At 36.9% G+C, this 26,526-nt stretch overlaps 1 protein-coding gene across 1 annotated transcript; it reads left to right on the top strand.

Annotated features, from left to right (window-relative positions):
- Positions 1–16,128: 16,128 nt before the first annotated feature.
- Positions 16,129–23,228, top strand: SMR3B (submaxillary gland androgen regulated protein 3B). The gene is made up of 3 exons (XM_012499588.2): positions 16,129–16,210; positions 17,502–17,569; positions 22,647–23,228. Exons 2-3 carry the CDS (start codon positions 17,516–17,518, stop codon positions 22,830–22,832), a joined length of 240 nt encoding a protein of 79 aa, XP_012355042.1. The 5' UTR covers positions 16,129–16,210; positions 17,502–17,515; the 3' UTR covers positions 22,833–23,228.
- The last annotated feature ends 3,298 nt before the right edge of the window (positions 23,229–26,526 follow it).

Here is a 26,526-nt window from a genome sequence, read left to right on the forward strand (position 1 = left end):
TTAGGCCTTATGTTTTCCTAGCCGTCTCTTAAAGGGCTCCACCCAGAGGCCAATAATCCAATTAGGAGATTGGCAAATGAAAAATCTTATGGCTGCTGGGTTTTCTTCTGCCTGTCTGTGTAGTTGTATATGTGTTGTGGGTATATCTATTGAAAAGAGCTCTAATTAAAGGAAGATAAGCCTAAAGGAAGATAGGAACTTGGATCAAACATTTTTTAAAGGGAAGATAAAAGCTGAGATACCTTTAAGTTCACATGACTTTATCCTGTGAGCAATGAAAACAGCCTTAAAGATTATTGATAAAAAGCAGATGTCATTGAAATATAAATAGGTGGACTAAATTTTGCAGGTTGGGTATTAGGTTTGCTAAATGTTTCAAGGTTATAAACCGATTTTTGGTTTTTGAGAACTGTTTGACTTGCCTGCTCAACAATTGGTAAGGCCCAGGATGTATAGAATTAACCACACTCTTATTTGTGCTGGAAGGAGTCAAACCTTGGCTGCACCTAGCACATAATTAAAATAACTTACCAGGTTTTACATTACAGTTAAAAATTGATAAATTTTACCATTATAACATGTAATTGAAAGTGCTGAAAATACATTTACATGCAAGGTATGTAAGAACAATAAAATGTATTTTTAGTAAAAGATTATAAAAACGCATAAAAATGTAAATTCTGCCAAGGTTAAAGAATTGTTTTAAATCAGATAAAGCATAAAAGTTCAAACAAGTGGTGGAAGGATCATAAAAATTAATTTTGCAAAAATTTCACGTACAAACATATTGACTAAATTCAAAAACGTATTATATGGTTTTCCTGTAAATAGAGCATTGAAATAAAAGCACAACAAAATACTCTTAAGGTACTAATCTACTCTTTAGCAAAATTTGTAAAAAGTTATAAAAGGTTTTTGTTTCTTTAAAATTTCTGAGTCATCATTTTGACAAAATAATATATGGTAATCTGGAATTCTATTTCATAACATCAAGTGTTTTAAACCTCTAACATATTTAACAGGTTGCCCAAAATCAAACTTCAGTTTCAAAATCATCTTTTCTGGCACTTCGTTTTTTGGATACTTCAGAAGGTCCCCTGGAGCATCCAGAAGAGAAGTAAATAGGATTATTTGACATATTTAGGTACATGGGATTGCCAAAATGGTGTTCAATCTTCTTTTAGGTTGTACTGTAGTGAATAATACTAATATTGTTCTAAAATTCTATGGGATTTATAAAGTTCTAAGTGTATGCTATAAATTATAATTAAGGTTGTTATGCTATTATAAACCATGGAGATAGCCAAACTTATTTGTCAATTGTATTTCTAACTGTAACTGTCCTGGACACTTTTTTATTCACAGACAATTGTTGTCTTGTTCTAATCCTTTGCAAAAGATGGTTTGTAATAAGCTATGGAACTTTGACAGGTGCACTCAAATACAGGTTTCTGATATCTTTTGAGATTGTAATATTGGAATAAAGGAAAAACATACAGAACTCATCAAGAGCTGAAATGTTCACAAATATCAAGCAAAACAAGAGCTAACTGAATGAATTCAGGAAACTGAAATAACCTTTTTGACTTTTGCTTGAAATATTGCTGATCCTTGTTTTATTTTTTCAGAATCAAGGAAACTTATTTTGAATGATTTATGGCCTTTAATAATTGAGTAAGGCATACTCCTGTGAGCAAAATTTGGAGGATGTTTATTTCTCTCTGCCTGGTTCCTCTAGAATTTGGAAACTGTGAGTATTCTTAACTTATGTCAATATAGTTGTTTGCATCAATGCAGTAAGAATCCATTTTCTTTTGCAAAAGGATGCAATTGGAGAAACCGATTGTTTTACAAAGGTTTTGACTGGAAAGGTATGCTTCCCTTTAAGAAGTCAAGCTCAAGTTGCAGAGCTGATAAAAGCCCCTTGGGGAAACTGGCCTCATACCTTTGTCGACACAGTCCCTGTACAGGGTTCATGACCTGTGTTTAGTAAAAATGTCACTTTCTAACAAGTTCAGAAGCTCCAAGTTTATCCTGGGACCTTAAGAAAAGAAGATCACCCAACTCACAGGTATTTGAGGATACAAAACTATGGTTTGGCTTGGCTTTAAAAGGTCTTACTGATATTCCTTGTGGAACAGAGTTCCATCAAATCCAATCTAAAAGGCCTATGAAAAAACAGTTATTCCTGCTGCAGTTTATGCAAATAATCAGGCTAACTATAAGACTAAAATCTATTTTTCAAACAACTCAGTACTGTCATGATTCATTGTTTTGGTTTTTTTAACAAAAATGAAGACTGGACAGAGAGAAATTATGTTTTAAAACTTATCATCCATTTGTCTTTAAATGCTAGACTTCCACCTCTATATTTAAAATTCTCCAGTGACTTTCCACCAACTTTAGAATGAAGTCCAAAATCTTTTGGTATTTATCAGAGTCTCCACAATGGGAACCTTGCTTATCTATGCAGCCTCATAACACGCTACTGTCATTTTATGTTCTTAAATTCCAACTATATAGATCTCATTTTGATCTTCCTTCAAGCATAAAACTATGTCTTGAATCAGGATCACTGAACATGCTATGCTCCCCCTGAAACATTAACTCACCTTTTAAAGTTCATCTAAATGACATTTCCTCAGTTATATCTTCCCTGAATCCTAAATCTACACAGGCCTGTGTTCTTTCATCATATTACAGTATACTATATCTTGCTTTATGTAACATCCATAATTATTTAAATTGCATGTTGCATTACTTTTATCAGACCACCGTAACAAAGTACCACAAACTGGTGGCTTACAACAACAGATATTTATCTCCTCCACAGTTCTGTGGTATATAACTCTGAAATAAAGGTGTCAGCAGGACCATGCTCTCTCTGAAGTTGGCAGTGGATAATTTTTTCTTGTGTCTCTTCCTAGCTTTGGGGAATGTACTGCTGGCAATTCTTGATATTCCTTGGTTTGTAAGCACATCATTCTAATCTCTGCCTCCTTGTCACATGAGGTTCTGCCTTGTGTCTCCATGTCAAGATGTCTCTCTATTTATAATCACACCAGTCATTGGATTAGGACGACCCTAATCTAGTATGATCTCATCACACCTAAATTACATCTAAGAAGACCCCATTTCCAAATACAGGGTTTCACAATTCCTGAGGGGTAGGACTTCAGCATATTTTTGTGAGGAGGGCATAATTTAACCAATAACCTGTTTAATGTTTATCTTCCCTACCAGAGTGCATATCTGATAATTAGGATGATCACATGGCTTACCACAAAACCAAAACACTCTGAGACTGAAAGAAGACAATGTAATAATGACTCCAAAACAACAGCTGTAAACCAAAATGTCCTAATTAAGTAGAGCTATCTGCACTCCATTTGAAGGGAAGAAATCAGATACCATTGTTCACTGCTCAATTCTGAAAGCTTGGAACACAATAGATGCTCAATAAACATCTGTTAAGTAAATGAATAAAATGTACCAGTGAATGAGGAATGATGTTTTCATTTATTAAACCGAATGCTCTCAGAAGACAGATAATCTGCACTGGATGCTTAGAGATAAATATGAGTTTGCCAAGACAAGATCACTGGTGGCAAGCTGTTGAAAGGGGAAGGGCAAAAACCCAGAAGCATAAAAGCACTTAGTGTGATCAATGATTTTGAAGTAAGCACAATGGGTCTGAGTACAAATGGTAACAAACATACCAAATTGTGAGTGCTATTAAGGCTTCACAAGCAAATAAAAAACACAATCAAACTTATCAGACCATGCATATTAGTCAGGATTCTCCAGAGAAACACAACGAAATGGGATATATAGAAAGAAGGAAAGAAAAAGCCAAGCTGGGAATTCAGGCAAGAGTTGCTATGGCAGTATTGAGTCCAAAATCCACAGGGCAGGCCAGCAGGCAGGAAACAGGAAACTCAGAAAGAGTTCTGTTTTACAGTCTTGAGGCACAATTTCTTCCTTTCCAGGAAACCTCAGTCTTTGCTCTTAAGGCCTTCAACTAATTAGATAAGGCCCTCCCACATTATGGAGGGTAATCTGCTTTACTTAACATCAACTGATTACAAATCTTAATCTCATCTAAAAAAATACCTTCACAGAAACATCTAGACTAGTGGTTGACCAAACAATGAGACATCATAGCCTAGCCTAGTTAACATGGAAAATTAACCAATCACATCATGTGTAGCAATTTAGTGTTAAAACTTCATATAATTAACAGCTCATATTCCCTGAGCTAGTTTCACTGGAATTAGAGTTTCAGGGTAAAATTCATTGGACATATTGGGATGAATTTCCTGGAGTCTTTAAATAGAATATGCATAAGAAGCATTCATGGAGCTCTGTTGTTGTGGAGCTCCAGTAAACTCCTCTAGGACTAATGCTCTGTAATGTGGTTTGGGAAATGCAGAGATAGACAATGGAAAGCACCCAAAGTTTTAAGCATTGGATTGACCTGTAAATTGTGTTTTAAGAAGATAATTTTGGTGAAAAAGGAAAAGTTCGATGGGGGTGGTTGAGGAAGTTACAAGCATAAATACAACAAACTATGGCATTCATTTAAGATGTAAAAGAGATAATGATGCCCAAAGGAAGAGCAGGAATCAATAAGAATAATTATCAACATATTCCAATACTTATCAAGGTTTTCCAATTACACTATTAAACAAAATGATGATATAATAACCATGAGCTTAATTACACAGACTCCTTGACATGAACATTTTATGTAAAAATCTGAAAGTTCAAACCAGCCCTGTTGGGTAGGGTAGCTGTTTCTAGCCAAGTTATCTAAGCAAGAATCTTGTGAGTTGGAATACTGACATTTTTCTCTTAGTCTACAGAATTTTACATTAGAGTCATTTGCAGCAAAGTCAGAAAATGAAAGAACATTTATATATATATATATATATATATAATGATATACTGAAAATGATAGCTTCCTTTATCTTTATTTTTAGCTTTTTAAAATAAAATACTTTATTGCTGAAAGTAAACTTTTAGAGATTATAAAATTAGCTCAACTTAAACAATAGTGGTTCAAGAGTATTGCATTCTTTTCTCACCTTTTCTTGATATAAAAAGGAGAAAAAGGGCCAGGGCTGGTGGCTCATACCTGTAAATCCCAGCAGCTTGGGAGGCCAAGGAGGGAGGGTCACTTGAGCCCAGAAGTGTGAGACCAGCCTGGGCAACATGATGAAACCCTATCTCTACAAATTATATAGATAGATAGATAGATAGATAGATAGATAGATAGATAGATAGATAGTCAAAAGCATTATATTTCACCTAAATTTATGTCAGGAAATCTACTAGTTGATAGAGCCACAACAATGCCTAAGACAGAGTCTCTGTGTCTGCAGCTTATTCACTACGATTAGACAGAATTTCTCACAACAGAAGTTAAACATACCTAGGAATATCCTGGTACATGCGAAAGAAAAATCTTTGGAGACAAATAAAACTGGGTTCAGATACTGGCTCTTGAAACTATGAGCAAGTTACTTATTTTCTCAAGTGTCAATCACTTCATATACAAAATTACCATCCATGTAAAAGCCCACAGATCTAGGTCTATATCTTGATTTAGATTTTTAGATTTTAGGTTGTTCTCATTGTTATTAGTTTATCCTAAAATAATTTTTAGAAGGTATAAATAAACTGAAAATCTAATAGCCAAGGAAATGAAACCACCATTGCAAAATGGTAACTGAGACAGTGAAAGAGATCTGACCTAACCAACTCCATCTTGCTTCCAACTTCCAAACTGTTCTTGTTCATTCCTGGGCATAGGCTGAACTAACTTTAGAAGGAACTTAGTTGATAGTTTAAAACAAAGATGATAAGAGCCCTTTCCCAAGACAAACCTCCTTCTTGCCTGGGGACTAGACTGCCTTTGTAGGACTAACAAATTATCCACAAGATTAGAAAGTATGGTTTCGAAGTCATGCAACTGGAGGCTACAAGACTCTAAACCTCCCTAAACTGCTCCTAAGATCAGTGCTTGAGAAATTTTGCAGACCCTGCTCTTGATGGATCAGCTGGCACCACCCAGATGGATTAACTGGCTCATCTGATCTTGTGGCCCCAACCCAGAAACTGACTCACCACAAGAAGACAGCTTCCACTCCCTGTGATTTCTTCTATCTAACCAATCAGTACCCCTGGCATATTGGCTTCCCCCCACCCACCAAGTTGTCCTTAAAATCTCTGATCCCTGAATGCTGCGGAGACTGATCTGAGTAATAATAAACCTCCAGTCTCCCAAACAGCCAGCTCTGTGTGAATTACTCTTTCTCTATTGCAATTCCCCTGACTAGGCAGTGGGCAAGGTGAACACACTGGGCAGTTACAAATTTGGGGACTCACCCAGAATTGCCCTTGTGGCTACCTTCCCGTGGTTCAGTAGCCCCCATCTGACAATGGATCCAGAGGCCAGCCCAAGTGGCCACCTTGTTCTCTTGGACTGGGGGCTGGCTCTGGTATTCTCTCTATAGGTGGGGCACTGCCAAGCCAATGTGCATGAATTTAATGCAATAGAGAATAGTCCTGGGGAGACATCCCTTAACTGTAGCCCTATCATAGGATGTCTGTCTGTAGCCCCACGTTGGGGTGCTTGTCTGTAGCCCCACTGTGGCCTCTCTGGGTTGCTGAGTATCCTAGGTGCTGCCGGTGCCTCCTTCCTTCTCCCTGCTGGTTGTATAGCCCCATAGTGGGATGTCTGTCTCTAGCCCCATTGCAGGGCTTCTGTTTGTAGCTCTACCCTGCGGTGTCTGTCTCAGTTCAACTCCTTTGAGGGTCTCAGTTTGTCTGCAGGCCCTTGCAGGGTATCTATCTTGGTTTGGCTCCTGAGAGGGTCTTGGTTAGCTCTCCCTAACTAGTAAGAAAAGTCTTGGTTCAGGAGACTTCTCTTCAATCAGGAAGATTTTGGGGAGATTTCGCAGACAGACAACAGCAGGATAGCTTGGAAAGGATACTTTTGGAGTTCTTGGTTAGGGATCTGATTTGGAAGGCTTTCTGTCTGGCTTGTCTTTGTCTATGTTTGTATATGTAAAGGGGATCTCGGAAGGAATTGTTGATGGAAGTCCAGCAGGCCTAACTCAGAGAACCCTCCTTGTTTGTCTGGTCACATTCAGTGAGCTCTAAAGAAAGCTCAACAGGCATATCTTGGGGTGACTCTCTACTTTTCTACTTGCCCAAAGACCACCCATTGTAAATTGCTGGTCGGAGGTCACCCCTCTCAACCTGGAGTGGATCAAAGACAACAGGGACCAGCAGAAAACGTTTGAGCCTTGCCAGGTTGACATTGGAGGCTGAATGAGATGACTAATATCTGTTTTGTGTGTATTTTGCTGGGACAGAAACTGTTAATTCAGTTCCCTGTGCAGCCTGTTGGGCAACATCTTGCAAAATTGAGAATCCTTTGTCCATGGTATCATAAAACAGAAAAATTTGATTTTCTTTTGTAAAGTAGCTTGAATCCCACAGCTATGGCACAGTGAGCAGGGTCATCAAAAGCCACTCTGTTCTTCTGAAAGCTGCAGAGCAAGGGAACCTGGAAACTTGGTATGCCAGCAAAAAGGGTAAGAAAATCCTACCAGCCAAGTTTCTGGTCTGTGTGTGTGTGTGTGTGTGTGTGTGTGTAAACAGTAAATGCCATAGTTTATCTCCTCTGCAAGGGTTTGATTAATAGAAAAAAGGATTTGTGAGACTCGTCTTGGGCTGTAGCAAATCTGGTGTACTCTGTGGTAAGAATTTGTCTTTCTGTATTGTTCTGTGATGGAGAGAGCAGTATCACAGGATAAAAATGTGGGTTTAGGATGCCTGTAAGCCCACTTTTCAAGCCAGCCTAGCAGGCTGATCAGTTACAAACTTTGCCACGGGTCCCCTCAAACCAGTACCAGATGAAATTTCTCTGTCTTGTGTCCTTAAGAGCTTAACCTTGTGACCATTTGGGGCTACTTTTCCTGGTTTCCACCACCCAGAAAACAGGAATTTGGGGGTTCAAGTCATAGCCTTAAAAATTATCTTGAGCAGTTAAAAGCCTTTACAAATTCAAAATTAATTTCTCTATGCTTCTTTTGGGAAAAGCAATAGAAACTGCTCAATGCTGTGTAGCTCAGTAGCTAAGGCTTTATCTTTTGACAATGGTGGCCCAGGTTCAATTCTTGACTTCTGGAATGATTCCTTTCTTGTTCATTCTTTGTATAACTCTGCCATTTATTGAGGCTTTACCCTCCATGGGTACCTTCTGGTTTCCCGTCTTGAATTTTCCTTTCTCTAAACTACACTTGGGGAGATTCTAAATCTTATTTACAAAGAAAAAAATAAAAAAGAAACTGCTTTCCATCTCTTTGAGACCCATTATGCATCCATGGTTAAGTTATAACCTTAGTTCAAACTTATTAATTTTATGTGGGAAGTTGCTTGTGGTAAAATTCAAAAGTAGAAATACTGGTTGTCCTGGCTAGAGTCTGGTAATGAGGTTTAAAAGGATTTTTTTTAGAAAAAACAGCTCTATGTTTAAAATCAACTTAATTAAAAATGGGTATCTAAACTATATGTATTTCAGAGGGCTTTATCTTTTTTCTCTTCTTGAACTGTGTTTTTCTGAAAAAAGTATTTTTCTTCTCAGTAGACTGAATTGTTCTTCTCCATTTTGTCTTCTTGCCACTCTTAATGCCCATATGAGAGAACCTAAGATAAATTCTAACAGCTTGGGACTCCTGGGGAAAAGCAGAGAAGATACCACAAACCCCATTCTAGGAAAAATCTCTGCTTTCCTCACAGAAGCCCAGGAATTCAAAGAGAACAGATCCCTCTCAAAATCTAAGGCTCTGTTCTGTTTTGCATTGTGTTAGCTGATGGTTTTGACTTTTATGGGCATCACAAATTATTTTGCATCATGAGAGAAACTTGGCATGTAATAACTAGCTAGGAAATATACTTTTGGGGGTGATTAATGGCAGTTATGGAGGTGTGAATCCCAAATGTCTGAGACAAGACTCAGTTAACTTAGAAAGTTTATTTTGCCAAGGTTGAGGACGTGCAACCATGACACAGCCTCAGGAGGTCCTGACAACATATGCTCAAGGTGGTAAGGGCATAGTTTGGTCTTACACATTTTTTGGAGACATGAGAAATCAGTCAATATGTGTAAGGTGTACATGGGCTCAGTCTGGAAAGGTGGGACAACTTGAGGCAAAGGCAGGACAGGTCAGAGGGAGATAAGAGACAAATGGTTCCATTCTTTTGAGTTTCTGATTAGCCTCTCAAATGAGGCAACCAGATATGCATTTATCTCAGTGAGCAGAGAGGTGACTTCGGATAGAATAGGAGGCAGGTTTGCCCTAAGCAAACCCAGCTTGACTTTTCCCTTTAGCATAGTGATTTGGGGGCCCCAATATTCATTTTTCTTTCACATTTTCCCCTTTTCTTTTTAAAAATATTTTGGAGAAAGCATTTTAAGAGAAAATTAGTCTCTGGTCTCAGGATTCATCTGATCTATCATGGCTAGGAGGGTTTATTCCTAGATGGTAGGTCCCAAGTTGTTAGGAAAGTTCATTTATAGCAGGTTGTGAAGTCTCATGTCCTATAAAGAGAAAATAGGGTGAGGAAGGGAGAAAAACAAAACAAAACAAAACAAAAAGAACAATTCTGGAAAATTGATATAAGCTACATTGCTCTGATGTTCATACACCAGTAGGAAGGTGTGAAAGTTGCTTATGTAAATAAATAGGTTGCTGTTATTTTCTTCTGAAGTTTAAGTTGTCTAGCTTCAGTTTGCAGGGTTTTACAAAAGCGCAGCTTAGTTTACAGTGACTCCAGATTAGGAAAAATGGGAGAAAAAAGAAGGAAAAGAATGAAAACATTGTTTTGAAGACTTGTAGCCAAGAAAAATTACAATTTTGTCCAAACTGTAGAAAATAATAAAAATTGAAAAACATTAGGCAAGAATGAAATCTAACAACAGGTGTACTATAGTTTTTGAAACATAATTTTTCTCTCTCCAGTTTCCCATTTTTACTAAAGACAAAGCATGGTAGAACAGGTTTGCTTTATTATAATTGGCCTAACTATTTGTATACAGTGCAGCAAGAACAATTATTTTTACATAGGCTTTCAAATTCACTTTGATGGAACTTTGTTCCATAGAAGGAATCTCAAATAAGACTTTTTTAAAGCCAAGCCCAGCCACGGATTTACATCATAGAATACCTATGAGTTGGGTGAATTCCTCTCCTCTTGAGGTTCCATGACAAACTTGGGGCTCCTGTGCCTGTCAGAAAGTGACATTCTTTACTTACCATAGGTCACAAACCATATATAGGAACCATGTAGAAAAGGTATGAGGCCAGTTTTCCCAAAGAGCTTTTGTTGGCTCCATAAGTCAAGTGTGATTCCTTAAAGGGCAGCACACCATTCCAGTCAAAGCCTTGGTAAAACAACCAGTTTCTCCAATTGTGTCCTTTTATAAATGAAAACAGATTCCTGTTGCACTTATGCAAATAACTGTATTGCCATAAGTTAAGAATACTCACCAATAGTTTCCAAATTCTGTAGAAATCAGGTAGAAAGAAACAAATATGTTCTAAATTATGTATATAGGAGTATACTAAATTTTTAAAAAGCAGTCAATAGCTCAAAAGTTTCCTTGACTCTGGCAAAAACAAAAGGATCAGCAATGTTTTAAGCAAAAAGTCAAAAAGACTACTTCAGTCTTCTATTAGTTCTGTCCATGCAGTTTATTCCTATTTTACTTGATATTCATGAACATTTCAGTTCTCCATGAGTCCTGAAAATTTTTCTTCTATTCTGATGTCACAATTTCCAAAGTTATCAGAAACTTGTGTTCAAGAGCACCTCTTAGAGTTTTATAGCTGATTATAAAACCACCTTCAAAAGAGGACCAAAACAATTGTCCATGGATGACAAAAAGCTTTAGGGCAGCTATAGTCAAAGACACAATTGACAAGGAAATTTGTTACCTCTGTGGTGCATGATAATTTAACATAATAATTATAATTATTACTGATAATGTACACTAAATCTATCAGAATTATAAGTTTCCCATAATTTTGGAACACATATGGGAAACGTATAATTCTGACATGACTTAGTGTATCAGAATGCAGTGTATCAGAATGGCTCCACGTTTAATGGAGCCAGCAATTCAACACAACGTAGATCATACTTTGACTTCAAACACCATTTCATATTTGACAGTGTTTCTTGTCAGGCCTCTGAGCCCAAGCCAAGCCATCATATCCCCTGTGACCTGCACTTATACATCCAGATGGCCTGAAGCAACTGAAGATCCACAAAAGAAGTGAAAAATAGCCTTAACTGATGACATTCCACCATTGTGATTTGTTTCTGCCCCACCCTAACTGATCAATGTACTTTGTAATCTCCCCCACTCTTAAGAAGGTTCTTTGTAATCTCCCCCACCCTTAAGAAGGTTCTTTGTAATTCTCTCCACCCTTGAGAATGTACTTTGTGAGATCCACCCCCTGTCCGCAAAACACTGCTCCTAACTCCACCGCCTATCCCAAAACTTATAAGAACTAACAATAATCCCACCACCCTTTGCTGACTCTCTTTTTGGACTCAGCCTGCCTGTACCCAGGTGAAATAAACAGACTTGTTGCTCACACAAAGCCTGTTTGGTGGACTCTCTTCACACAGACACACGTGACATTTCTTGTATAATTTTTATACCAAATAAACCAAATTATGTCATTTTTGGACTTTAGGGAAACTGATATCTTAAAAGATTAATTAGGTCAGAAAAAGACATAATTTATAATTTGATTTTGGAATGTTTGTCAAATATCAAAGGTTTAAAACACCTAAAATCACAGTTCATTGTAAAATAAGTCATTCGTTTTACCAAAGTCAATTCTGGAACTGAGGTCTTTTCATTTCCATTTCAGGGAACAATACACTGTTTTACTCCAAAATATAAAGCTGTAATTTAAGGCATTTGTACTAACTTTTAGGTTAGAATATGTGCATCTTTCATTTTTTAAACATTTTTAATCCATTATTTTTAATAGATTTCATTTTTAGAGTCTCTCATCATTTTTAAGTAACAAATTCTTACCAATAGACTATATACAAATTTTAGTAATAACTTTATTAAACAAGCCCAACATGATCTTGGTACTAATTCTGCCCCTCCCTGATGTTCTTTCTTCATTTAAAACACTAAGACATTGGCCAGGCACAGTGGCTTATGCCTGTAATCCCAGCACTTTGGGAGGCTGAGGTGGGAGGATCACTGAAGGTCAGGAGTTCAAGCCTGGCCAACATGGTGAAACCCCATCTCTACTAAAAAAAAAAAAAAAATACAAAAATAGGCCAGGCATGGTGGCTCATGATTATAATCTCAGCTGCTCAGGATGCTGAGGCAGGAGAATAGCTTGAACCTTGGAGGCAGAGGTTGCAGTAAGCCAAGATCATGCCACTGCACTCCAGCCTGGGTGACAGAATGAGACTTCTTCTCAAAAATAAATAAATAAATAAATAAGACATTAACATCTTCCTATGTCTTGCAGTTATTTTGAATATTCAATGAGAAAATAAATATAGCATGCTTTACTATACAATACATGTATTACACTAATGGTTTAAAATTCTTGAAGTACTTGATGTCATTTACAGAGAAAACATGTGTATGACTAGATTTGTTTTGGTAAAAATAATATTACAGCAAAGAAAATATATTTTTAGAATTAAGATGAATCCAGGAATATTCCCCAAAAAGATTTTGAAAGGGGAACTGAATTTATGTGGTTACATGGTTGAGGTTATCAATCTAGCAAAATTCTGATTAAAGGGCAATTGTATCTTTGTTTACATTCACAGTCTGGGGACATCCAGGTTATACTACAAAGACCAATTTGGTATTTACTATAGAAAAATAGACCTCCTGCTTAAAAATATTGGGAAATTTTCCCATGACTCTCAGTGGAAAGGAAAGCTACTTTTCTCAAGAAATTACCATGATTATATTTTATGGACATCGTAAATGTTTTACCTGATTTCTTTTTTTTTCAACTTTGGCTACTTGAAAGCTCAGGGCAAATTTGTTGTCAACTTCCAGAAAGTTTACAGACCTATGTGATGTGGGTTTCTTGCAGCATCCATGCAGCACAAGTTAGAGATATTAACTTTTCTTCAGTCTAAAAGCGCTATTGTTAATTACGTTTCATCATGCTAGACTTCATTACAAGAGAACACATTTTTTCTCAGAGCTCAATGGCATTATTGATATCCTACACAACAATATTTCCACAGAAATTTTCAAGGTAATCTGTAAGTTCTAAAGCATGATAAGTATTTCAGGTGGCATTACCCCAGAAACAATATCACTTCCTTCTGAATAAGAAGAAGCACATACTTTTCATAGGTCCAAAGAAACTATGATGATTGCTACATTTCAGTGGAAATGAGTGTAACACAACAGGAAATCAGACTTCAAATATGTTGCTGCATGACTGAATTTAATTCTGCTAATCTACCTCTATTAAGAAAATATTTTCCATCTGTCACGTAAATCTCTGCACTAACAATAATTTTTCTCTACTGTCACTTTTTTAATTTCCTGTGACCAGAGACATTAGCTCTTTTATATATTGTTCTAGTAAGTATTGAGTCAGGATCTTTTAAAGCCATAAGTTAATTAAAGATTAATTTGAATGACTGTTCCTGTTTCTTAACAGATGTGTGCTTCCATTTATTTGTGTTCCTCAGATTCTTTCTGGTCACAACCCACTCAGAAATTGTCTTTCGGTTTTGCCAGCGTTCATCCTAAATCCCTCAGAGCCAATGATCCATTACAATGTAGATCACACTTTGACTTCAAACATTTGGCTGATGAATATGTTGGCATCAAAACAAGAAAGAAGAGACATTCAGCTTTTGACAAACTGAATTATCATCAAAGAAAGAAGTGGAAATTTCTATGTTAATTAGGAATAGAACCATCTTCACTGATGTTGGGGCATGTAATCATTCAGCAACATATTAAGGGCTAAGATTAGCAAACCAGGAATATATTGTATTACACTTAATTAAGTCATCAGAATTTTTTAAAGGCAGTGAAACTCCAACAAAGTAAATGAAATTAAGAAAAGTCATTCAAAACTAACATCAACTCTGGAAGTTTGATAGGAATAAAGCAGCTTCTTTATTCCTATCCCACCTCACAAAGGATTTTTAAAACACTAAGCACTTAAATATGCTGTAAATTCAGCAACTTGCACTATGTCTTACACCCAGCAGATATTCAATAAACATGGGAGGGAGGAAAGGAAGGAAGGAAGGAAGGAGGGAAGGAGGGAAGGAGGGAAGGAGGGAAGGAGGGAAGGAGAGAAGGAGGGAAAGAGGGAAGGAGGGAGGGGAGGGAAGGAGGGAGGGGAGGGAAGGAGGGAGGGGAGGGAGGGGAGGAGAGGGGAGGAAGGTTGGTTGTAATCTTTATGACCTAAAAATTATAAATATGCACATTTTTCAAATGAAGAAATTGAGACACAATGAGATAAAATAGCTTGTCTCATATAACCCAGCAAAGAATTGTTGGTATTTGGCTTTGAAGTAGAATGACCTGACTATTAAGTTCACTTGATTCATCTCTACAGTGTACTGTAACATAAAGTTAGTTAAGTGTATGGTGATTATTAAGATTTGGGGAGAGACATGGAATGCTGGTTAAAAACTCACTCAGGCCCCAATAGGAAGACTTAGGTCTTCACTCAGTGGGAAGACTTAGGTCAAGCCCCACTCAGCTAGTTAGCATCTATGTCATCTATGTGTACAATGGAGATAATAATAGAACTCATTTTATCCTGCCACGTGGAATATGCTAAAGGTTTAATAAGTAATAGCTGTTATTATTAAATAATAATGTATAAAAACTACAGATTATAGGATCATCTAGCTTAGGAAAAATTATGCTCAAAGCCTAGATTTATCAAAAAGACAAAGCTGTGATTTTCCATTAGACATCCACTTCAAAGTCAAAATATCCGTATAATTTTGCCATAATCAAAAATTTTGCATGTCATTATATTTTTATTTAATTAAATGTCTCAAGTTAATAATGGCAAAGACCACATGATTTTTAAAACACAGTGGTTCTCATTTAGTCCTTCACTGGCAAAAGGGAACTTCCTAAAAAATGCATATATAAGGTCTTGTGAATAGTCTACAACCTTAAGATAATCACAAAGAAATAAAATATAGTTAAGACTGAGAAACTGCATGAACCTTCTATTATCCCTCTTCCACCACTAGATTTGTCTTTCCTGCTTTTTTGAAACTTAGATCCAAATCTTAACAGCAGCACTCATTTTCATCATCCTTCAGAAACACTTACTCAGTGAAGACAACTGTGAAAAACCATACATAGGATAAGATATATACAAACTTTCAAGCACGAAACAATAATACAACTTCATTATTTCAACTAAAAAATAGAAACATGAAACCCACAACATATAGCACAATGATCCAAACAGTCAAGCGATATTTTAGATATTCTTTACATTACTGGCCATGCATCGTACCTGTGTGCAGGTGTGTGTGTGTGGTATTTAGCAACATTTATTTAATTAAGCACTTTTAATTTTAATTATCATTTTTGTTCCCATATGTTCTCCTGATCATGTTAGAATTCAATTTAAAAATATTTGTATTTCGCACATATGCAGGCCTTTGAAACAAAATAGAAAATATGATGAGACTAGCAAATAACAAAAGATGGCCCATTAAATCACTTAGAATAGAAAAAGCTTGTGCCAGCTTTTCCTTTGAAATAAAGAGGAAATGGTGCACCACAAGCCCCAGATTGTTTTTTCTGAGGTGATAGGATATTATGATTTGTTGTATCTGTTTCCTCAGGAAACAGCAAATGTTGAACAGGTCAATGCTTTTCAGGAATGAAAAAAAATCCAGAAAAAGACTGCCAAATTGGCAAGAACAACTTTCCTATCTTTGTTTGAAGAGCATCAACTCGGAAGTTATTTTATTTCCGAATAGCCTTTCTCTTATTGCCAACAGAAATCCATTACAATATATAAGAGCTAAGATTTCTTGTCCCTTTTCACCTTTATTTGCCATCTTTCAACTGGCAAGAGTCATTTTGACCAGCAGATTAATCAACTGTAAGACGGATCCTCACACAAAGGTAGGTACTTGGAAATATAAACTGAATATTTTTACTTTGAATGTTAAAACTTTTCTCAAAGATAACATTTTCAAAGATAACATTTTATGAGCTTTTCATAGAACATTCATTATCAGCAAAAGCATAAGTAGCTTACATGAAATTGTAAGTCATTAAATGCATTAAATTTTGAAAAATTCTGGTTTTTACAGGTCAGAGTAAAACATTCGTGTTGGGCATTTGGGCCAATCAGTCCATCCAAGTACACAATTGACTTTTCTTCCTGATGTACCTTAAAGTTCTTGAACTTCATAAGGTAGAATACTCTCAGGTGTACTCTAAAAGAGAGGATTGCTCTACAAAATATTTTTATTATTGGTTTTTCTTTTGTTTTTCAAACTTCTTTTAAGAATGGATCATAGGAAAAGTAATAGTTAAAGGAATAGCCACACCCACATATATATAATTGAATATCCAGTGAAATTTTATCCATAGGATTCTTTCAAGACTTGCATTGCTCAGACCACACGCTCAACCTATGTGCAGAGTTGACTAACAGGAAGCCAATCTGCACCATGGTGTATGGAGTTGCTTTCCCAGAACTCAAGCTATCATGTATTTGAAATATATTGTAAAATTTGACCCAATTGAGAGTAGAATACCTGGACATCTCCATGTTCTTGCCTTGGTCTCTGATATATGGATTTTTGGAAGCACTTTGAGACCACTCATCACAGACTAAATTAATGCAATAGAATGTTGTTAAAACTAGGAAATATATTATGTGACTCTTCTCTTAGACTATATCCAACAGGGTGATTCCTTTTTTTTTTTTCCTTATTTTTAAGCTGTTCCAAGCAATAAAATTTGTAACATAAGATCTAGTTAAAATGTTAATATCTCAAACCCATCTATAGAAATCTATAAAGTAATGTACCTACTGTTTTTAAAATATCAAAATGTTCAAATGTAAATAAGTATACATGTTAAAGTAGTTACTTCTAAGGGAAAAATCTTAGTTACAAAAGCTTCTATTGCTCAGAGCAATGTATGAACAACTCTTTGGCATTATCCCCAGGACCAGTTTACAAGTCAAAAATAAAAACTACTTCCACTATTTTGAAGTCAAATTTTATAAGCCTACTAATACTGCCCCACAGTAATACTGAATCCAAAATAATTTTAGGCAAATTCTCTAAAAATGCTATAGTAGGATATTTGTATTACATTATATCCAAGTGTTGAGACATTTTAAATAGTACTTTTTAATAAAAAAACAATCATACTGATCACTTATTGTGCTTATTTTCAGAGGCAACCGAAAGGATGAAATCGTTGACTTGGATCTTGGGCCTTTGGGCTCTTGCAGCGTGTTTCACAGTAAGTATCATTAATCACGATCACACATCTTTATACTTTCTCATTAACCATTACTCCAGATTTCTTTTTACATTAATGATGTTACCTTTTCTTATATATTAGTAACTATTAGCCATCGATGAAACACTGTTTAGGGCTTAAATTTAAATTTAAAATCTAATTTAAATAGCCACATATGTCTGATGGCTGCCATACTGGACAGCTCAAGTCGGTGATATCAGACTGCATTAAACAGATATGTATAAATGTTAAGTTCCCATACTCTAGTCAGTTACACAGTAGGTAGAACTCTATAAAAATAGATAATCAAAATAAGGGAACCGTTTTCCCAGCATATAGTTTATGGATCATTTACACCAGAGTCACCTAACTCACTTATTAAAAATATAGTAAAGACCTCATCCAAGCCTCAATAAGAGTATCAGATAATGGGACCTGGAAAGATGCATTTTACCAAGGATCTACAAGTATCTTTGCATGCTAAATTTTGAGAGAATGCTAAGCATTTATATATAAACAACTACTTTGTATACAAAACCAGGTTGAAGACAAATGAGATACTAAATATCATACAAAATTACAAAAGCGTTTTTAAAACACACGTATTTCAAAGTAGTAGAATCATACTCGATTTCAAAGTAGTGTTAGATTAATTCCAGTGACAGAAAGAGAATATTAATTCCAGAGTAATTTCCACCAAAGTACTATAAAATCTATATCAAATTGAAAAATATGAAAGCTTTTTTTTAGATTATGACTTCCACAAATCAAGCAACATAAAATTACATCATTCTGAAACATGAAACATAAAATAATTCCTCTTTATCTACATTCTTTTTTCTTTTTTCTTTTTTTTTTTTTTGAGACGGAGTCTCGCTCTGTCTCCCAGGCTGGAGTGCAATGGCGCGATCTCTGCTCACTGCAAGCTCCGCCTCCCGGGTTCACGCCATTCTCCTGCCTCAGCCTCCCAAGTAGCTGGGACTACAGGCGCCCGCCACCACGGCCAGCTAATTTTTTTGTATTTTTAGTAGAGACGGGGTTTCACCGTGTTAGCCAGGATGGCCTCAATCTCCTGACCTCGTGATCTGCCTGTCTCGGCCTCCCAAAGTGCTGGGATTACAGGCTTGAGCCACCACGCCTGGCCTCATCTACTTTCAAAAAGGAACAAAAGCAGGAAATTCTCAGGTTACTGAGGTAGTCTGACCTTGGCTAAATTACTGAGAGCATTATATGTTGACAAAATTTTTAACAAACCAATAAAATATATTGATATATTTTAAAGGTAATATCTTAATGGCTTGATTATAAAGCTGATTTTCAATATTTTTATTCCCTCAGAATACAAAAGAAAAACATTTATAATTTCAAAGTATCAGGCTTTTACTGTATAAAAATTTTTTTATAAGATTAATTTGAAAAAGATAACTTTCGGGGCCGGGCACGGTGGCTCATGCCTGCAATCCCAGAACTTTGGGAGGCTGAGGCAGGTGGTAACTTGAGGTTAGGGGTTCAAGGCCAGCTTGGCCAACATGGTGAAATGCTGTCTCTATTAAATTACAAAAATTAGCCAGGCATGGTGGCATGCACCTGTAATTCCAGCTACTCCAGAGGCTGAGGCAGGAGAATCGCTTGAACCCGGGAGGCGGACATTGCAGCGAGCCAAGATTGTGCCACTGCACTCCAGCCTGGGTGACAGAGTGAGACTCTATCTCAAAAAAAAAAAGAAAAAAGAAAAAGATAGTTTTCTGATAACATAAGCAGTTTAAATAGAAATAAACCTTTCCCCAACTTAATTATATGAGATTCGTGATGATTAATAATTATTGAATGTTGGAAATATGAAGGGTAGCATGTCCTTTACGTGTGTGTGTATATGTACACACACACACACACACACACAAATAAAGCAAGTCTAACTACTATTAGTCCCATTAAAATACAAACAAATTTAGGTTCAAAGTATCTATACCTTAGATGGACTGTTCCTAAATAATGTAGGAGATTAGTGCCAATTACAGCCCTTCGAGAGCATAGTGTTTCTTCTTAAAATAGTATTTTCATCATTTTTCTGAGTTCATTACCTTTAGCCAATTGTGGAAAGGGAGCTAATCAATGTGATTGGGTATATTTACTATGAAGATTTTTCATTACTTAATATTAAGATCAATATCAGGATGTCTTTAGGAGGCAAGGGTACTTTCAGCTAATTTTTTAATTGTTTCAACAATAAAATTGAATGGAGTATTTTCCCACACTAAGGATTTGTTTTCTTGACAATTAAAAATCAAGTCCTGAAATTCCATACATCCTGACTAGTCTTTAGTTTGACAGCACTTGGGTCAAATGCCCTCCATAATACCACAGAATGTCATTAGCTAGAGAGGCCAGTTCTACAGAAGTGCCTTGGCATTTTTCATTTGTTGTATTAGTGATCCTAATAAAACTTTTACTGGCACGTTAAAGACAGAAGCCAGGCTGAAGAGCAAATGGGAATTGAGAAGTGGAGTTGGCAAATCTAGAATACCCTTTCAAAGTTTCAAAGTTTCGCTTTGAAGGAAAGAGGTGACAAGAAAGTCAACAACAAGGGTACCGGTGGTTGAAACTGAACCTTTTATAAGCAGGGAAATAATATAACTTGATATTTCTTTTGCAAATGATCTATTTAAACTTTCTGTATATTTTAGGTGAAAGGGTAAGAGTAGAATCAAGCAGTCAAATCAAGGTGTCATTACAGTAATTTGGGAAAAAACAAATGACTTAGGTTAAAGTGGAAGTAAGAGAAATGATAAGTGGTTAGATTTAGAATTCAGGAAGGGAGATTCAAAGCCAATAGGATTGTAGGGGAGAAGGGTGAGTGGAACATAAATGATAGTTGTTTTCTGAAGAAAATGATCCAGTTTATAATTCCTGCCATTTAACTGGCTCATTTTCCTCAGAAAACAAATTCTAATATTATAGTTACAGGAAGTAAAGGGAAGACTGACAGATCCAAGTCCCTGAGAAGACACTTGTAAAGAAACAGAAAATTCCTAGCTATCAATGACTCCATGGTTGTGTGGCCAGTAAATCAGGGAAGTTCATTTCTAATTGCCTGAAATATCTTGGTGAAGCAGGAGAAAAGCCAGTTTGGTGGGGGTAAATGAGGATGAGGTGGAGAATGCTGATAAAACTGGCATCAACTTGGAAAATTACCAGCCTCTGGGGAAGTGGGAAGAGAGAATCTAAGATAAGACACCCAAAAAAGGATTTCAGGCAGCACTGAAGGACGCTAACTTTCTGATGGTACAGTGCTTGTGACATCCTCTACCACTGTTAAGAACCTGTAATTAGGAATCCAGGAGAGAGATGCTTTACCATAATACTAAAGTTTAGATTTAACAAGGGTAATACCAGACAAATAGGTGAAGGGACTGAGAACCACAAGAAGTGAATGTAGTTTTGTGTCCTATATAAACCATCTGCTCCAAGCAACCTGGACTTCTTGCCATCAGTAGAGTGGAACTTCATTTTTACCCCAGAGCATTTGTGTATTTTCATTCTATTTGGCATGCTCTCTCCTTATTTTATATTCTTTAAGCCTCTTTTCAAATGACTTCTTCTCACTAGAACAATCCTTCATCATTTTCCTATCCAGAACTGATCGCTTTAACTCCTTAATGTATTTGTTCCTTGCACTACTTTTCAGCTATTTTTTTTTATTTTTTTAAATAGAGACAGAATCTTGCTATGTTGTCCAAGTTGGCCTTGAACTGCTGGCCTCAAGCAATCCACCTGCCTCAGCCTCCCAAAGTGCTGGGATTATAGGCATGAGCCACCATGCCCAGCCTCAGCTATTTTTATTTCTAAAAATTGTGCTCTATGTAAACCATACTTGAGCCAATCATCGCTGTAAGCATTTTACAGGTAATATTTCACAACAAAAATCTGACAATAACAACAGGAGGTGGGTCCTTTTATTAACGTCATTTTTCTGATGAGAAAAAAGAGTCTCAAAAAGGATTCCACATTTGCCAACCTCTACGAGCCAGAAGCAGAACTCAAACCCTCACATGAAACTCCAGAGACTCATTCCACTCATTTCACTTCCCTTTAGATCATATTTATCCTGCCTTGTATTGTAACTCCTCGGCCTGTAGATTCATAGAAGATCTGTTAGTAACCCTGGCTCCCCACCACAGCTCCTACATTAGCTCATTGCACAAAGTAGGTACTCATGATGTCTTTCACAATTTATTAGTGTTCAAAGTCTGAAAAGCCCTGAACTCTTGAATTAGACATAATAAGACATTTTTCTCATCCTGGAAGGGCATTTATTTCCACTTACAATTTGTTTAAATGACAGATTCGACTATAGGCAAAGGATAAGATTTTTGTTCATTATATATATTTTTTTAGTCAATACTATCCCTGCTTTCATTGAGAGCCTAGGTATTCAGAAAGTAAAAGAGAAACTTTTTCTCTTCGATAATAGACTTTCAGACTATGTGACTTAGATACAATGTAATGGTTTTCTATTGCTGCATAACAAACTACCACCAATTAGTAGCATTAAAAACTCACTATTATCTCAGTTTCTTTGGCCACAACTCTAAACTTGGCTTAGTTGGCTTCTCTGCTCAGAGTCTCACAAGGCTGAAAAGGTGTGTCCACTGCTGTATTCCTTTTTCTGCAGCTCAGTATCCTTTTTTAAGCTTGTATGGTTGTTGGCAGGATTCAGTCCCTTGGTTATTGGACTGAAGCCCCTACTTTCCTGCTGCTTATGAGCCAGGGGCCACTCTCAGCTCCTATAGCCAGTCTACCATGTACCTCCATGTGGCCCTCCCCACAACATGGCATCTTGATTCAAAGCCCAGAGAAAAACATTTGCTGCAGCTTCAAATCTCTCTGATTTCTTCTGTCTCTGACATTGTAGAACCTTTATTAAAAGGGCTCACCTGATAAGGTCAGGCCAGCATGTGCCAGCAGGGAGTAGAAATCTTGGGGCCATCTCAGAATTCTGCCTACCATAGAAAGCATTCACCCTTATATTTAACTGTGAAATATCTGATTTGAAATTATTTACTTCTTATTTCCACAGCCTGGTGAGAGTCAAGGAGGCCCCAGGGCACCATATCCACCTGGACCAGTGGCTCCTCCTCCACCTTTTGGCCCAGGATTTGTTCCACCACCTCGTCCTCCACCCTATGGTCCAGGGAGAATCCCACGACCTCCTCCTGCACCCTATGGTCCAGGGATATTTCCACCACCCCCTCCTCAACCCTAAGGTCCTCCACTCCATCCTGATGCCCCAGGTTATCCACAGCCTCCTTCCCAACCAAGACCCTATCCACCTGGACCTCCATTTTTCCCTATAAATCCTCCAACTGATCCTACCCTCCCTACTCCTGCACCCCAAATATGAACAACTGCAGCAGGTGCCACCACCACCACAAAAGACACCACTACCCTTGTAACTACTGCTTCTACTACCCAAAATATGAATCCCAACACTACTTCCAAGAGACATTTACATAAAATCGCTTCCATTTTTGAATGAGAATGAAAAATTCCAAAAGTGCTGAGCTTTGGGGAGAAATGATCTTAGAAAGAAATTGTAGAAAAAACCCATGCAAACATAACATTTATACCAATGAGGTGAAAATAAAGAATTGAGCACCAATATGAAGTCCCCACTGTTGTCATCAGAGCCAACATTTTTCCCCCAGTTATGTCACCTAAATGAGTGAACATAGATCATTTGAACCCTTAAGAAAATATTTATTCTAGAATCACTTTGAAGAAATATCAAATCTCTTAGAGTATTCCTAAAGTGAGAAAATCATTTAACTATCATAGAAATGGCGATTATAGCACAAATCTCATTATTTCAAAGGAATATCCATTTCTCTATTCTTTCTGGACCTACAGGTAGACTACATTTCTTAGCCTTCCTTGCAATTATGCATGGCCATGTGCTGAATTTCAGCCAATGAAAGGAAAAAAGAAAGAAATAGGAGTTACTTCTGAAACTGTGCCTGTGATGGTTAATACTGTCAACTTGATTGGATTGAAGGATACAAAGTATTGACCCTGGGTGTGTCTGTGAGGATGTCACCAAAGGAGATTAACATTTGAGTCAGTAGGGTGGGAAAGGCAGACCAACCCTTAATCTGGTGGGCACAATCTAATCAGCTGCCAGCATGGCTGGAATATAAGCAGGCAGAAAAAATGTAAAAAGAGAGACTGGCCTAGCCTACCAGCCTACATCTTTCTCCTGTGCTGGATGCTTCCTGCCCTCGAACAGTAGACTCCAAGTTCTTCAGTTTGGAATTCAGACTGGCTGCCCTTGCTCCTCAGCCTGCAGACGGCCTATTATGGGACCTTGTGATCCTGTGAGTTAATACTTAATAAACTTCCATATATATATATATACACACACACACACACACACACACACACACATATATATATTCCTTTAGTTCTGTCCCTCTAGAGATCCCTAACACAGTGCCCCAGAGAGTTAAAGAAACAGTAACTAACAGAAATTCTTAAGTTTGCAGGGTGGCAGATAAGAAAAGAAACAAATTGCTGGAACGCTCCCTCTGCTTATGAGATCAAAGAGCTAGCTGAAATGGATTGGAACCAATATGGCCAAATGAAGCCATAACAGGGAATTTATTCTTCACCCCAGATATGAAATAGTTTTGATGAAATATAACTGAATGAAATTAAATAACATAGGATTAGATGGAATGAGATTAATAGAATGGAATGGAACAACAGAGTGCACTGTACTTCATACCCCTTATTCTGACAAATACATTCACCTTTATGCATACTGGGACATGTTTTTCAATGTATTTCTTAACTGTTATTAATAATAATAAAAATTTTAAATACTTATTAGGGATGAGAAAGAATGTCACTTTAATGATCTACCATTGACGCTATGCTGAATAAAGAGAGAAAGGTTAAAGAGAGCTGATGGATCGGGAGAAAGTCATGAGGTCAATTAACTGGTGTTTCCAGTGGGAATAGTTAAACTTGTAAACTTGAAGGAGAGGCAGTTGTCATTCTGGAGTGAGATGTGTGAATGAGCGCTTTAGAAATAGGAAATGTTAGTGTAATAGCAATCCAATGTGTGACTGCAGCAGTGAATAGCTGAAATAGAGAAAAGTCACTGGAGATTAGAAGATGCAAGATTAGAGAAGCTAGGGATTGGATGGGACATCCAGTGGAAACAGACACATAGACCAGTAGAACAGAATGAGAACCCAGAAGTAAAGCCACACATCTACAACCATCTGGTCTTTCACAAAGTCAACAAAAGCAAGCAACAAGGAAGGGAGTCCCTAACCAATAAATGATGCTGGCATAACTGGCTAGCCACGTGAAGAAGAATGAAACTGAACCCCTACGTTTCACCATATACAAAAATTAACTCAAGATGGATTAAAGACTTAAATTTAAGAATAAATACTAAAACTATAAGAATCCTAGAAAAAAGTTTAGGAAATATCATTCTGGACATTTGCCTTGGAAAAGAATTTATGACTAAGTCCTTAAAAAAGCAATTGCAACAAAAACAAAAGTTGACAAGTGGGACCTAATTAATCTAAAAAGCCTCTGCACAGCAACAGAAACTAACAACAAAGTAAACAAACAACCTGTAGAATGGGAGAAAATATTCTCAAACTACACATCTGATAAAGATTTAATATCCAAAATCTATGAGGAGCTTAAACAATTGAGCAAGAAAAACAAATAACCCCATTAAAAAAATAGGCAAAAGACATGAGCAGACACTTCTCAAAAGAAGACATACAAGTGACCAAAAAACATATGAAAAAACGTTCCACATCACTCATCATCAGGGAAATGCAAATGAAAACCACAATGAGACACTATCTCACACCAGTAAGAATGGCTATTATTAAAAAGTCAAAAAATAACAGATGCTGGTGAGGTTGCAGAGAAATGGAAACACTTATACACTGTTGGTGGGTGTGTAAATTATTTCAACAATTGTGAAAATCAGTGTGGTGATTCCTCAAAGAGCTAATAACAGAACTATCATGACTATGTATATACCCACAGGAAAATAAATCATTCTACCAGAAAGACATGCACCTGTATGTTCATTGTAGCACAATTCACAATAGCAAAGACATGGAATCAACCTAAATGTGCATCACCAGTGGATTGGATAAGGAAAATGTGCTACATATAAACATATAGAATACTACACAGCCATAAAAAAGAACAAAATCATGTCCTTTGTGCAACATAGATGCAGCTGCAGGCCATTATCGTAAGCAAATTAATACAGGAACAAAAAACCAAGTATTGCATGTTCTCACTTATAAGTGGGAGTTAATTTGAGTACAACGGACATAAAGATGAGAACAACAGACACTGGGAACTATGAGACGGGAGAGGGAGTGAGAGGAGGTGAGGGCTGAAAATCTACCTATTGGGTGCTATGCTTAGTACCTGGATGCTGGGATAATTTTCACTCCACCCTCAGCATCATGCAATATACCCAGGTAACAAACTTGCATATGTACCCCATGAACCCAAAATGAAAGTTGAAATAAAACAAAAGAAAGGAAAATTTAAGTCACCCAGCATGACTTCAAGCAAATAGCAATATAACTGACAAATGAAATGAGAAGAGGTGATCACATGAGCAGAAGTCAGAGTGTAGAAATGAATGGAATTGGCCTCAAAGGAGCATGTATTGCCTAAGGAGGTGAAGGAGAAATATTGCCGACTATGAAATTTTAGCTTTTGTTTTCAGTACTCTGACTTTCAGGGAGTAACAGATCACATTTACAAGTGGCATATTGCTGTAGTTTAGACTTGCCATAGTATTCCCATAGAAATATCCCTGTACTCTGAGCCTCTAGCACAGCCAGTCATAACTCATCAAATACATCAGATTTCCGTGCAATCAATGTATCATTAAAGTTTCTCTG

The sequence above is a fragment of the Nomascus leucogenys genome, chromosome 9 (genome assembly GCF_006542625.1).
Source record: "Nomascus leucogenys isolate Asia chromosome 9, Asia_NLE_v1, whole genome shotgun sequence".
NCBI classification, from domain to species: Eukaryota; Metazoa; Chordata; class Mammalia; order Primates; family Hylobatidae; genus Nomascus; species Nomascus leucogenys.

What these genes read in the sequence shown, in the direction of transcription:
- SMR3B (XM_012499588.2), top strand. Translation starts at nt 17,516, where the DNA reads ATGAAATCGTTGACTTGGATCTTGGGCCTTTGGGCTCTTGCAGCGTGT. An exon ending in CTCTTGCAGCGTGTTTCACA is followed by an intron (nt 17,570 to 22,646) that starts GTAAGTATCATT and finishes TTATTTCCACAG; the next exon opens with CCTGGTGAGAGTCAAGGAGG.